Raw genomic sequence first — 15,109 nt, 5'->3', positions numbered from 1 at the left:
GGACGCTGTATCGATCCGTTGTGGTGAAGAAGGAGCTGAGCCGGAAGGCAAAGCTCTCAATTTACCGGTCGATCTACGTTCCCATCCTCACCTATGGTCATTAGCTTTGGGTTATGACCGAAAGGACAAGATCACGGGTACAAGCGGCCGAAATGAGTTTCCTCCGCCGGGTGGCAGGGCTCTCCCTTAGAGATAGGGTGAGAAGCTCTGTCATCCGGGGGGAGCTCAAAGTAAAGCCGCTGCTCCTCCACATCGAGAGGAGCCAGATGAGATGGTTCGGGCATCTGGTCAGGATGCCACCCGATCACCTCCCTCGGGAGGTGTTTAGGGCACGTCCGACCGGTAGGAGGCCACGGGGAAGACCCAGGACACGTTGGGAAGACTATGTCTCCCGGCTGGCCTGGGAACGCCTCGGGATCCCCCGGGAGGAGCTGGACGAAGTGGCTGGGGAGAGGGAAGTCTGGGCTTCCCTGCTTAGGCTGCTGCCCCCGCGACCTGACCTCGGATAAGCGGAAGAAGATGGATGGATGGATGGACATTACAATAGCACGTACAAATATGCATGAAAACACTACTACAGACATCACACTTGGGACGGTTAGGTACGTAAACATTGTTTTAGTTATACTGTAAAACTTACACATGTTGTTTGGAGTAATAAATTAATAATCCATACAAGTAAAAACGCTAGATGACCGAACCGCAATTGTACTTCCGGTTCATAGCTCAGTCTTAACAGAAAGGCAATGCAGCACCTGCAGTAAGTGAATATGGCGTTATAGAACACACAATAACACACATATTCAGTGTGCTTGCTTGTTTTTTTTGTGTTTTTTTTTATGATTTACGTACTGGTCGGCCTTCAGTGAAGAAACATCCATAAATTAGCTGCACCGTTTTATAAGCTGCATGATACAAAGCCTAGAAAAAAAGTAGCGGCTAACAGTCCGGAATTTACGATAGTCAACTCGGTTTACTTTGTTTGAACTATAATACATTTTTAACACAAGTTCAACATTTAAAAGCTCATACATAGGTCATGCATGCAAAGTTATAAAACACTTCAAAGTGCACTTGCTTGCTTGTTTTGTGACCCAGCCACATGTTTGTCAATATCTCTTCTCCAGTCATAGTAGTGTAGTGGCTACTGTCAGGAATTCTGGGCCCAATAAAAAAAAACATTCCAGGCGAAAGCCTTTGGAATTAGACCTCTACCATCATACACGGCACCCGTGCTTAAAATGAATCTTACATTTCCGTCTTGTTCTTGTGAACCCAATATTGCCTTGTGAGAAGAGTGCATGGTCACACCCTTCATAAAGAATAAATAGGATGCATGTCCGAAATAAACTGAACTGAACTTAACTTAATGGGAATTCAATTGCCATTGTCAGACCCGGAACAAACTTAACAGCAATAAATGAGGATTTAACTGGATTGATCATTTGGATGTTGGATTAGCACTGTAAAATGTGATTTGGTTTGGAGCTTTGACCTTGTGCATTGGTTTTGGATTTTGTCAATGTGTTTTCCTTTTTCTTTTTACATACATTTTGATTATTCTTCTCAGGCACTGTTTTTTGTATATAGTGTGTGCATAAAAACTGGATGATAGAGCAAAAAAAAGCATTTTTCTAATTAGACATGCCTGGATTTACAGACGTGTGTCAATCATGAAGTAAACCAGTGAAGCCACTGAAACAAGCTGATTTCAAACATGATGTGGAATCAGATGACCTTTATAATAAAGTGACATAACACTGATCCAATTAATCAAGTGCAATGTTGTTTAGTTTTGTTGAACACTGTACATTATTATTTTTATTTTTTTTACACAAAACACAAAGTTATCTCATGCTTTTCTCAAACTGTTTCACCTACAGATGAAAACGGAGGAAATGGTGTTAATTCACTCTCAGAGAGAGAAACGCTGCCAGGGCACACTGAGGTATGTAAGATTGAGAAATGTATTTATTGTTTCTACATGTCAAGTTATTTAGTTATTTTTTTTAGTTTAGCCTCCGTGAACTTAAAAACTGTGAGAAGATTGTAGAGGACGCTTTTTTATCAACTCTACTCCAAAATATTTTCAAAAGAATCACATTAAAATACAGTGTGACCTCCTAAATAACAGAACTTTCATATTTTATCAAAGCCTACCAAGGTCCAGCAAATTTGCTGACCATAAATTTCAGTCTGTGTGGGATCACTCAGTTATGTTGGTCATTTTGCTTAACAGTAATGGGTTTTTTTCCACTGAGTCCTAAACAGCATCATGTTCTTTTCTGTCCTAGCACTCACCCTTCAACCTAGGAATGGGTACCTTCTCACATTTGAACAGATATGGTCCAGATTCCTAGAACACTTTTTACTCAACGGTACCAATTTTTGGTACTCTTGTGTGTGATTATAGAAGTTATTGTTTCTAACAAAAAAATTCCTTTTTTTAATACAACATTTATATTGAGCTGATTATGATTACTGGGCTAGTTGGTATATCTATTTTTCTTATTACATTTCTGAGTCTCATTTGCACTTTGCAGTTGCAATTCCAAGATGTTAGATAGATGTTTGTAACGTGCATCTTACTTGCAGTTGCCATTACCAAGTTTGGAGTTGTTGAAATGACCACGTAAAATCACTAATACTAATCAGTAGCATGTACAGTGTATAGCAAATTGATTTAGCATCAATCTAGCGGATTTTAGAAAAGTTGAGCCTTACTTTATGTTTGGGTGTTTTCTATCAGGCATACTTGCTTTGTAGGCATTGAAAATTGCATCATTAACCAGAGGCAGTCCGACTGAGTGCGTTCTAAGTGATGCTTGAGTAATTGTTTCCTCGCCAAGTGTTTGAGCCGGGGTTTATTCTGCAACAAAATATGGCACCTTTTTAAGATTTTATATGAATAAATACCTGGTTGTACCCACGGAATACTTTACCCAGAATAGGTGTCCCTAAGACTTTGAGAAATACGATTTTGCACAGTGCCATACTCTCTGAACTTCCAAATCTCGTCCCAAAATGTGTTTTTTATGGATTATGACGCCGAAAATGTTCACTACAGTATGGTGTTAAAGTTAAAAGTTAAAGTACGTGTGTACACACTATTACACAGTAAAGTACACACTGGGTTCAACAACAAATCTTAGGGCATACTTGCCAACTCTCTCGGATTTTCCGGGAGACTCCCGAAATTCAGCGCCTCTCCCGAAAACCTCCCGGGACAAATTTTTGGGAAAATCTCCCAAAATTCAGGCGGACTCAGGTCCTCCACAATATAAAAAAGCGTACCTGCCCAATCACGTTATAACTGTAGAATGATGGAGGGCGAGTTCTTGGTTTCTTATGTGGGTTTATTGTTAGGCAGTTTCATTAAAGTCCTCCCAGCGTGGCAACAACACACAACAACAGCAGTCACTTTTTTGTATACCGTAAAGCAGTTCGTCTGCCGTAAACAGCAATGTTGTGACACTCTTAAACAGGACAATACTGCCATCTAGTGCATTTGATGAAAGCACTTTTGCGCGTGCCACACAGCAATGTCAGAGAAAAAAATAAAAATAAAATATATATAATGAAATATATATATATGAAATACTTGACTTGGTGAATTCTAGCTCTAAATATACTCCTCCCCTTTTAGCCACGCCCCCGTCCCACCCCGACCACGCCCACCCCCACCCCCTTCCCCCCACCTCCCGAAATCGGAGGTCTCAAGGTTGGCAAGTATGTCTTAGGGTACATTAAACATATGTTTCTTATTGCAAGTTTGTCCTTAAATAAAATAGTGAACATACTAGACAACTTGTCTTTTAGAAAATGGATGGATGGATGGATACTGAACAGTGCACTCTAATTGGTTTGGTTTAGTAGCCATACTGTAGTATTGATATTTTTAGATCATTTAGCCATTTTCATGCTTAGAAAAGCTTAATTCATGCCTAGAAAAGCTTAATTCATGCCAAAAATATGCAGAATATACTTTAAAAAAAATTGTGATACAGGCCGCAAACTTAAAAGCGTGATGTGGTACATAGTAGTGTGTAGTCCCGATACCAATATATCAAAATTATTTCGATACTGTTCGGTACTTTTCTAAATAAAGGGCACCACAAAAAATTGCATAATTGGCTTTATTTTAGCAAAAAATCTTACGGTGCATTAAACATATTTTTCTTATTACAAGTTTGTCCTTAAATAAAAGTGAACATACAAGACAACTTGTCTTTTAGTAGTAAGTGAACAAACAAAGGCTCCTAATTTAGCTGCTGACGTATGCAGTAACATATTGGGTCATTTTTCATTCTATTATTTTGTCAAAATTATTAAGGACAAGTGGCAAAAATTTAATTATTAATCTACTTGTTCATTTACTGTTAATATCTGCTTTCTTTCTCTTTTTAACATGTTCTATCTAAACTTCTGTTAAGATATAATAATCACTTATTCTTCTGTTGTTTGATACTTTACATTAGTTTTGGATGATACCACACATTTGGGTATCAATCCGATACCAAGTCTTTACAGGATCATACATTGGTCATATTCAAAGTCCTCATGTGTCCAGGAACATATTTCCTGAGTTCATAAATATAATATACATTTTTTAAAAACGAAAGAAGATGTTGTGATGCCAAAAAATATCGACATAATAGTAGTATCGACTAGATACGCTCCTGTACTTGGTACATTACAGTGGATGTTAGGTGTAGATCCACCAAGAACCGGTACTTTTCAGAGGCGGTATAGTACCGAATATGATTCATTAGTATCGCGGTACTATACTAATACCGGTATACTGTACAACCCTACTACAGTGTATAATTTGTTGGAGAAATAGGCTTCCACGCAAAAAGGTCCAGGCAAAATGTGTTTTCCTTGGTTGACCAAGACATGCTGGGGAAGACTATTGTTCCGATATTGTATACACAAAGTCGACTTACCTTAAAAAAGAGAAGAAAAAAAAAGAATTTTTTTTCAAAGATTTGTGGGTTATGTTTTTTTAGTTACCCTGTGTTACTCAGAGTAATTATTGTTCAATGCTTAGTAAATAATCCGTATTTCTATCTTTCACTAAATCTTAGAACCAACAATAGTCTTTACATACCAGTGGTCTTCTGTCGTTACAACCATTTCCACTAAATGCACAATTATACTCTGCACAACTGCCTTTTTCATGTCATGCATCTCACATTAGTATCAAGATTACCAGAAACATTAGTATCATCATATAAGCATCAGAGTGTTGAAAGACGTGCACCAGTATGAGCTTGGATGACTAATATTATGCAGTCATGTGGTCTTTATATTAAACAGCATATTTCATATAAGCCAATTTTCTCCCAACACTACAAAACTTCTTATTTGTTTTGCAAACTAATTAGTTAGTTTAGTTTATTGACACAAAAAAGCAGAATGACTAACACTCAATCATCTTTGCTTTTGTGAGTTTTCAGTTTTTTGTTGTTTATTTTTTTGTTTTTTCAGACACACACAGATGATGCATGCATTAACATAAAAACGGTATAAAAGAGTCATTACGTCAAACTACCCTTTGAATTTTTCATGTAATTTATGACAGAAATGTTATTGTATATAGTATTTCATTTGTGCTGTGATATTCAGGAAACAATATACTGCCACTCTGAGGGGATGTTTTCTTTTCAGCAGACTGTTAATGTGCTTGTGTGACTTATGCTCGGCTGGCCTTTTACTGACTCGCCGCTCTCATTGCTGAATCACAAGACCTCTGTGACTCAAAGAGCTCTTGTCATTTATCTAAAAAGAGGACACTGACACAGATTATGCTCAGTCAGCTGAAATTACACATTTTCTCTGAAAATGCTTTTTTTTTTTATTTCAGCACACGAATGGAGCACATTGAATCTGTGCTCATGTGTTAACGTAGTTTGATGCTGTTATACACACTATGCCACTTGCAGCTTCATTTCTGTCCTACTTGTAGAAGACGTGTTGCTTTGGTTAACAAGACGGATGCAACTTTTTGCACTACTTATTTAAAATTGCTCCAAGTGCTCTCCTCCTAAAGTATCATACCGTATTTCTTGGACTATTGAACGCACAGGTATATAAGCTGCACCCACTACATTTTTGATTTTTTTTTGTTTCCCATATATTAGCCGTACCGCAGAAATATATGTTGTGACATGAGCTATTTACCGGTACACAGAAATATTTCCTAAATCTTTATTCACATACCTTAATTGTAAAATGGCTGGTCAAACAAAACAGACATCATCGTTGGGGAACCACTAACTGTGGAATCTCGCTCTCCAAACAGCTAAACAGACTCACTAACTCCATGGAGAGAATCTCGCTCTCCAAACAGCTAAACCAGTGGTTCTTAACCTGGGTTCGATCGAACCCTAGGGGTTCGGTGAGTCGGCCTCAGGGGTTCGGCGGAGGTCAAGGCACACCCGACTCATCGTGTAACTACAAACTTCTCCCTATCGGAGTATTACGGATACGGCAACAGCTGACTGGTTTGCAGGTGTGTAATTTGTTGTGAGTTTATGCACTGTGTTGGTTTTGTTCTTTGAACAAGGTGATGTTCATGCACGGTTCATTTTATACACCAGTAAAAAAACATGGTAACACTTTAGTATGGGGAACATATTCACCATTAATTAGTTGATTATTAACATGCAAATTAGTAACATATTGGCTCTTAACTAGTCATTATTAAGTACTTATTAATGCTTTATTCGGCATGGCCTTATTATAACCCTAACCCTCTAATCCTGACCCTATCCCTAACCAAATAACTCTAAATTAAGTCTTTATTACTTAGAATATGTTCCCCTAGTGTCCAAATAACTCTAGATTAAGTCTTTGTTACTTAGAACATGTTCCCCATACTAAAGTGTTACCAAAAACATACAACTTTGTCTTGAATTTGAAAAAAAAAAGAATGTATTTTTCACTAAAGAAGGGTTCGGTGAATGGGCATATGAAACTGGTGGGGTTCGGTACCTCCAACAAGGTTAAGAACCACTGAGCTAAACAGACTCACTAACTCCATGGAGACGTCTTGTTGAATTTACTTAGGGATTAGTGAAACTTAAACAATACAAAATTAATGCCCTTGTAAGGTAATGATACTAACACAGACACTTGTAAATGTGTTAGCATATTAGCTCATGCTAGCGGCGCTAGCTTCATTACATTACGATGGCACGTACAAATATGCATGAAATCACTCCTACAGACATCACACATGGGACGTTTTAGTAAGTAAGAATTGTTTAGTTATAGTGTAAAACTTGAAGTGATGAATAAAGAATCCATACGAGTAGAACCATATGAACGATTAGAAGACGAAACGACACTTGTACTTCCGGTTGAAAGCTTTAAACAGCAGGAAACACACTAGGCATTCACCCAGCAGCACTTGCACTGAACAAACTTTGTACAAACGATGACGCCATAGCACAGACAATAACACACCATTTCATAGGTGTACAACTCCACTAATGGACATTGGAGTGTTACTTTCAAAGGCAAAATTAAAGTATTGCTAGAAACATAATTTAATATGGGACTTTATTGTATTGTATGTATAGTACATGTTCCAAAAAGAACAAAGCATAAAACACCACCAGAATTAGAGATATTATAAGTCAAAGTGATGAAGCTTAGTGTTACGCTCATGACTTGGTGTAACTAAACATTACCCTATAAGATGAAGGCAATAGCATTTTATTGATATTTGAAATGTATTCAGTGTTTATAAATGAATATTTAAATATACTAAATGTAAAAAAGGGAATAAATATTCAAAATAAGGTCATTAAATGAAATCTAGTTTGGTTACGCCATCATGAGCGCAACACAAGGTTGTAAAAGTTTCAACTACAATTCTAAATAAGATGTCAAAAGCAAACTGAAATCAAATACACACAGCTTAAAGATTGATCAATACCTATTTAAATTTAGTAATACATAAATATGATGATTTATCAAAATATAAAAGAAATATACTTGAACAGAACGCTCATGATGGTTACACCAAAAAGTAACGCTATGAATCGCGTTTTTCCAAGTTTTTGGGGCATTTTTATGCTATTTCCAAGCATCTCCTTTGTATTATCGTGGATTTTAAATGGTCAAACTAATGCATATTATATATGCATGCCCTAGTAAACAAAAAAAAGTCATATTTATTTTGATTGTTACATTTTGAAGTACATTTGTGCAGGTGGGTGTACACGTAGTCTTTGCATGTGTTTAATGAAAACTATTTGAATTACGGCTGTCAGCAAAGAAAAATCCAAAAACTAGCCGCATCGTTTTATAAGCCACAGGTATCAAAGCGGAGGAAAAAAGTAGTGCCTTATACTCTGGAATTTAATGTAATTTCAAATATACATATGCATATAAATGGAGCACAGTGTATTTTCTCTTAATGTGTCTCTTTAGGCTCTTTAACTCTTTTCACACGGTCCAGGAATTATTGATGTTTAAATTGTACCATTTCACGCAAATTCAACCATACCCTTCGATTTATGTGCAGCTTTGTCCGATACTTGCAATTTTATTGCACATTTTGGCCGATTGTCGTCATTTTCCCCGATCGAAATTGTCCCTGAGCAGCGCTCAAACTCTAACGCCCAATGTCTTATCAATAAAAGGCTGTCTCTGCTTCCCTCCCTAAGAGATTCGATAAATTGTCCTCAAACAAGTAACAAGAGGACAAAGACACTTTTGGTTTTGGGTGCCCTCTTGACCATTAAAACAACTTAATAGAATGATAACGAGGGTGATTGCATCCCAATGACTGTTGTGCTAGCATAGGTCTCACTTCATTGTATCTTAACAACAACAATAAAGCAAAACCTTCCTTGTCTGGGCTCATCCCCTCTTGTACAGGATAAATACTCTGGATCTTTTACCATGACCTCAGACCAGAGCTGTTCCATCTAAATCTGTGAGCATAAACTGATGAAGGCTGGTCAGATAGAGGCATTACTTCAGGGGTGGGCAATTAATTTTTACCGGGGGCCGCATGAGCAACCCGAGCACTGCTGGAGGGCCACATCGACAATATTTCAATAAAATTTTGCTCAATATTATTTTTGTTATATACCGCAAGATAAATAATAATAATAATAATTAATAATAATAATAATACTTTCATTTAACCTAACTTAACTTTATACCAAAAGCACTGCTTTGGAAATAATTTGTACCCCTTTCAGAGATCACATTTAGTTCCCCTTAAACATCCTCATGTTGCACAATGAAATGTAAGTATAGGATGAAGTGTGCATTCCTGTAACTTTCTCTAGTAACAGCATTCCATGATTAATATGAATAAATTAACATTAATAATAAATGACAGTAAAATAAGCACACGTATGACTGAGGAGTCATAGTGTAACTTTGTGTGGTGTTTGAGTTGTCCGACTTATTTGTGTGGCCATAAACACACCAGTGGTTTAGTGGTATGCGTGTTGGTGACAGATGACAAGTTAGTTTTGGCCTGGTTTGTACGGCAGAAATTGACTAGTTTTTCGAAATAGAAGTGTTTTATGGCCGAATATAAACAGTTTTGCTGAATAAAGTGATCGATATAATTCCTGGCCTCGAAGCATCTCGATAGACGTTACAATAATTGAACGGTGTTCAATTGAACGGTGTTCAATTGAACGGTGTTGACGAACACCGTTAGGGCCGCTTGTTGTCACTGTCACTCAGAGTTGCATTGCAAAATTACACAGAATAAATGTGTTTATTTTGTTTAGAATACAGATGGGATTTGATTTGGTGCACGGCATATATTTGCTGTGCGCAGAGGACGCTTGAGCAGTGCGCAATTGCGCAGGCTCGCACCTTAGAGGGAACGTTACTTGGCAGTCCATGTCTTGTTGAAAACACGGCATTCGTCATCAACTTTTCTCTTTTTAGTGTCTCGGGTGTAAACCGTGCATCACTTGTCGCTGTGCACCTTCACTCACAGGTTACACACAGACATACGCCCATAAATAACACTTTTCAAAATAAAAGCAGCACAGTTGTATTGCGCGCACGACATAGATGTTTTTTCAACTTTATTTTGTAATTTGTGATTGCAGCTGTTCACATTCACTCACAATCACGCACGCGCATACGTCCACACGGAAGTAACACAAATAACACTTTTCAAAACAAAAGCAGCACCGTTGTATTGCACACTCGACATAGATACTTTTTAAAATGTATTTTGTAATTTATGATTGGCCTCACGCGGGCCGGACAGGGACGCACAAAGGGCCGGATGTGGACCGCGGGCCGCAGAGTGCCCAGGTCTGCATTACTTAGTCTATCTCAACAGTTCAGTTTCGATCGATTCATTGATCATGACAAAACTGTCGAATCAAAGATTTTGTTTGTTTATCAATGATAATCTCTGATCGTTTCTCATCTACCAATAAGAATCGCAGCTAGGAATCCCACTCAACAGTTCCCCAACGTTCTCAATGAAAGTGGGGGCAAATGACGTGCAATGTGTTTAAAGCCAAATGAAACGTTCAACAAGCACTTTTCAACTGTAAAACATACACCGAGAATGTCTGCAATAGACAATAGAGAAACTTCGGTGGTGTTTGATTTTATAAGGCAGTAATTGGACTGTAAGTTTAGAGACCGTGATCAGAGTGGTGTACAAAAACCAACAAAAAAACCAGGCGCCATGACTGTTAACAAGGATCTATGCGGCAGTGCACGGATGCATGTAATTGCTGTCGTTTTGACCTTGGTACCGTTTTTCTGATGAAAAGAAAAATAGTAATACGTCTTTATATAAACTATATTTATATACAGTACAGGCCAAAAGTTTGGATACGCCTTCTCATTCAATGCGTTTTCTTTATTTTCATAACTATGTAGATTGTCACTGAAGGCATCAAAACTATGAATGAACACATGTGAAGTTATATTCTTTACAAAAAAAGTTGAAATAACTGAAAACATGTTTTGTATTCTAGTTTCTTCAAAATAGCCACAATTTGCTCTGATTACTGCTTTGCACACTCTTGGCGTTCTCTCGATGAGCTTCAAGCACACCTGTGAAGTGAAAACCATTTCAGGTGACTACCTCTTGAAGTTCATCGAGAGAATGCCAAGAGTGTGCAAAGCAGTAATCAGAGCAAAGAGTGGCTATTTCGAAGAAACTTTTTTTTGTTAAGTACATAACTCCACATGTGTTCATTCATAGTTTTGAGGCCTTCAGTGACAATCTACAATGTAAATAGTTATGAAAATAAAAAAAAACGCATTGAATGAGAAGGTGTGTCCAAACTTGTCCTGTACTGTAAACATGCTTTTATTTCTTCAAAGTATTATTTTGTGGCCATATTTGACACGCTTTGCTGCAACATTCTTCCAGAGTTTAGTGACCGTCAGGTACTCTAACGTGCACACAACGGTGTAATAAACAGAACGACCCAAAAAATACCATTACCCTCATTTTGCCCAAATCTTCATTAGCTTTGGACCAACAATCACAGATGATGACTTGTGTGTGAAGTATGTCAACTGTGGTGGCTGCCTCTAATGTATTTGTAATCACTGTATGTACAGTATCACTCATTATGTATTATTCTAACTAATCTTTCTTTTTTAACATGCTTTGTGAATAAGAGTACTTTTCTATTTATTTCTCCATTTTTCTGCACAATAACTCAGCTATGGTAACACTGAATATAGAATATAGAATATAGAAAACCTGCTCAGTGGCCTTGTGGTTAGAGTGTCCGCCCTGAGATCGGTAGGTCGTGAGTTCAAACCCCGGCCGAGTCATAACAAAGACTATAAAACACCATTACCTCCCTGCTTGGCACTGGGGGTTGGAATTGGGGGTTAAATCACAAAAATTATTCTCGAGCGCAGCCACCGCTGCTGCTCACTGCTCCCCTCACCTCCCAGGGGGTGGAACAAGGGGATGGGTCGAATGCAGAAGATAATTTCACCACACCTATTGTGTGTGTGACTTTGTCGTACTTTAATTTAACTTTAACTTTATACGGCAGCAGTAGAGAATATGGAGTGATTTTTGGTCCAGAACATGTTTTGCTTTATTAATTATTGACGTATTTCTCGCTACTTTGTTGTATTTTTCTTTTTTTAGATTTATAGTTTATTTTCTCATCTGTTATTACACCCAAAATTGTATTTATTTCACTTATTCAATGTCCATCTATTTGTATTTGTGTTTGACTTTCTCTTCTGCTGCTACCGAATTGCCTTATTTTGGTTTTACTGAGATTCAAAGATTGTTTTTGTCAAACAGACAGTGTCGTAATTGTACCTGGCACAAAACGCTGTAATCTGTGGCTCTCCAGTGTTGTTTACTTAACATACTTGTTTTCTTTATGGGTTGTGGGGAAAGCAATGGACAAGCTTTCCACGATTATGGCGGGTGGAGCAACCCCATGCATTTTTACACAGCGAAAAACTAACGAGAAAGCTACGCAAACACATAGCATCAGCTCGAAGTTGGTAGTAGTCAGGGCACCCTGCATTTACTTGAGTGCCATTTGATCAATCATTGAGGAGATCGCCGGAAACCGAGTTATTCATACTCTATACACCACTCTGGGAGTGATGTGCTTTTACTGTCTTTTAGTTTCTATTTATAAGTGAGGTTTCGCTACACTGTTGTACTGTAATGGAACAAATAAAACACATTTTATTGTAGAGCTATGCTCGCAATTAACAAGCAGAGTGTTAAAGGGGAACATTATCACCAGACCTATGTAAGCGTCAATATATACCTTGATGTTGCAGAAAAAAGACCTTATATTTTTTAAACCGATTTCCGAACTCTAAGTGGGTGGATTTTGGCGAATTAAACTCCTTTCTAATATTCGCTCTCGGAGCGATGACGTCACAACGGGAAGCAATCCGCCATTTTCTCAAACACCGAGTCAAATCAGCTCTGTTATTTTCCGTTTTTTTGACTGTTTTCCGTACCTTGGAGACATCATGCCTCGTCGGTGTGTTGTCGGAGGGTGTAACAATACGAACAGGGACGGATTCAAGTTGCACCAGTGGCCCAAAGATGCGAAAGTGGCAAGAAATTGGACGTTTGTTCCGCACACTTTACCGACGGAAGCTATGCTACGACAGAGATGGCAAGAATGTGTGGATATCCTGCGACACTCAAAGCAGATGAATTTCCAACGATAAAGTCAAAGAAATCTGCCGCCAGACCCCCATTGAATCTGCCCGAGTGTGTGAGCAATTCAGGGACAAAAGACCTCGGTAGCACGGCAAGCAATGGCGGCAGTTTGTTCCCGCAGACGAGCGAGCTAAACCCCCTGGATGTCTTGGCTCACACCGTCCTTTAAACTGGACAGATCAGCTTTCAGGAAAAGAGCGCGGATGAGGGTATGTCTACAGAATATATTAATTGATGAAAATTGGGCTGTCTGCACTTTCAAAGTGCATGTTGTTGCCAAATGTATTTCATATGCTGTAAAACTAGCTCATAGTTGTTAGTTTCCTTTAATGCCAAACAAACACTTACCAGTCGTTGGTTAGAAGGCGATCGCCAAATTTGTCCTCGCTTTCTCCCGTGTCGCTGGCTGTCGTGTCGGTTTTGCTTGCATACGGTTCAAACCGATATGGCTCAATAGCTTCAGTTTCTTCTTCAATTTCGTTTTCGCAACCTGCCTCCACACTACAACCATCCGTTTCAATACATGCGTAATCTGTTGAATCGCTTAAGCCGCTGAAATCCGAGTCTGAATTCGAGCTAATGTCGCTATTGCTTGCTGTTCTTTCCGCCATGTTTGTTTGTGTTGGCTTCACTATGTGACGTCACAGGAAAATGGACGGGTGTTTATAACGATGGTTAAAATCAGGCACTTTGAAGCTTTTTTTTAGGGATATTGCGTGATGGGTAACATTTTGAAAAAAACTTCGAAAAATATAATAAGCCACTGGGAACTGATTTTTAATGGTTTTAACCATTCTGAAATTGTGATAATGTTCCCCTTTAAGGTCTGTTTTCAGGGGTGACTATAATGTTCCAAAAAGAAAGTCTGCCTTCTCCTAATCAGCCTTTTCATATCAAGCCATCAAAGAATGGAATGGTCTCCCAGACAATCTAAAGAACAACTCTAGTTTTCACAGCTTCTCACAAGCAGTCAAAGACTGGCTTTTAGACCACGAGTCCTGCTCACATTAGCAATACCAGGCAAGCAGTTGACCATCAGATGATACCCTGGCGGGAGTACTCTAATGGCCACCAGAGTACCATTCCAATCTTGTAACATCGCAAACTTTTTTATGTATGCAATATCAATGGGGTATATGGCTATTGAATGACACCCTTATGGGTACCATCTGATGGCTACCGCACTGTGTGTGGACTTTGATAAAACCTGCTGCACTTTAAATGAAGCTGCTAAAATACTGAAACTTGACCGCCCACTGATTTGTAATTCACATACCCTCTATGTATTGTACTTGTATTTTAAATTTTTTATCATTATGTAATTTTAATATTGTTGTGTATTTTCAATCCTGTGTAATTTTATTGTGGATGTTAGATGCACCATAAAAGGACTGCAGATGGAAATTATCATGCTGCTAAATCTGGTGCAGCCATCTTCTTAATGTAACTGCACATTGTCCTTCAAATAAACAAATACAAAAATGTGTCGAAATCCTACGCCTTTTGAGGTTGGTGAACTCTTAAAACATTTTTAATGACTACATAAAATTACAAGCTGATGCAATGTTATTGAAAACAATTAGCCTTAAACCGCTGCCACAACATTTTAAAGGCATTTTTTATTCAGCAACATTCACCAAAAAAAGGTTGTGTATTCCTGCAAAGACTGTCTTATGCACAAATATATTTGTGTTACTCTACTAAGCGACATAAGAGTAGTTTTTTTCTTTCTTTTACAAACAGCTGTAGAAACGCTTTGAGGCGGATCTTTTTTTAAATGAAAGAACCTTCCTATCCTTCTCGAGCAAATGCTTGGTGTAATAATATGTTGAGACTGCAATATATTTAGGACTAACTCTTATGTGGTTTTTGTACAGCATATGTTGAACACTTGAACAAGACATGTAATTTTCCTCCAAAGCGGAG

At 38.1% G+C, this 15,109-nt stretch overlaps 1 protein-coding gene across 2 annotated transcripts in view; it reads left to right on the top strand.

The window, feature by feature from the left end:
* LOC133616009 (anoctamin-5-like) overlaps positions 1-15,109 on the top strand; it is a 111,560-nt gene that overhangs the window by 53,175 nt on the left and 43,276 nt on the right. For both annotated transcript variants that reach the window (XM_061974988.2, XM_061974989.2), the window contains one exon: positions 1,884-1,948. In XM_061974988.2, coding sequence (XP_061830972.1) covers positions 1,884-1,948 — 65 coding nt within the window. The remainder of the gene's footprint in view (positions 1-1,883; positions 1,949-15,109) is intronic.

This window comes from Nerophis lumbriciformis, linkage group LG15 (assembly GCF_033978685.3).
Source record: "Nerophis lumbriciformis linkage group LG15, RoL_Nlum_v2.1, whole genome shotgun sequence".
NCBI lineage: Eukaryota > Metazoa > Chordata > Actinopteri > Syngnathiformes > Syngnathidae > Nerophis > Nerophis lumbriciformis.
This window is presented reverse-complemented; position numbering and strand designations above follow the sequence as displayed.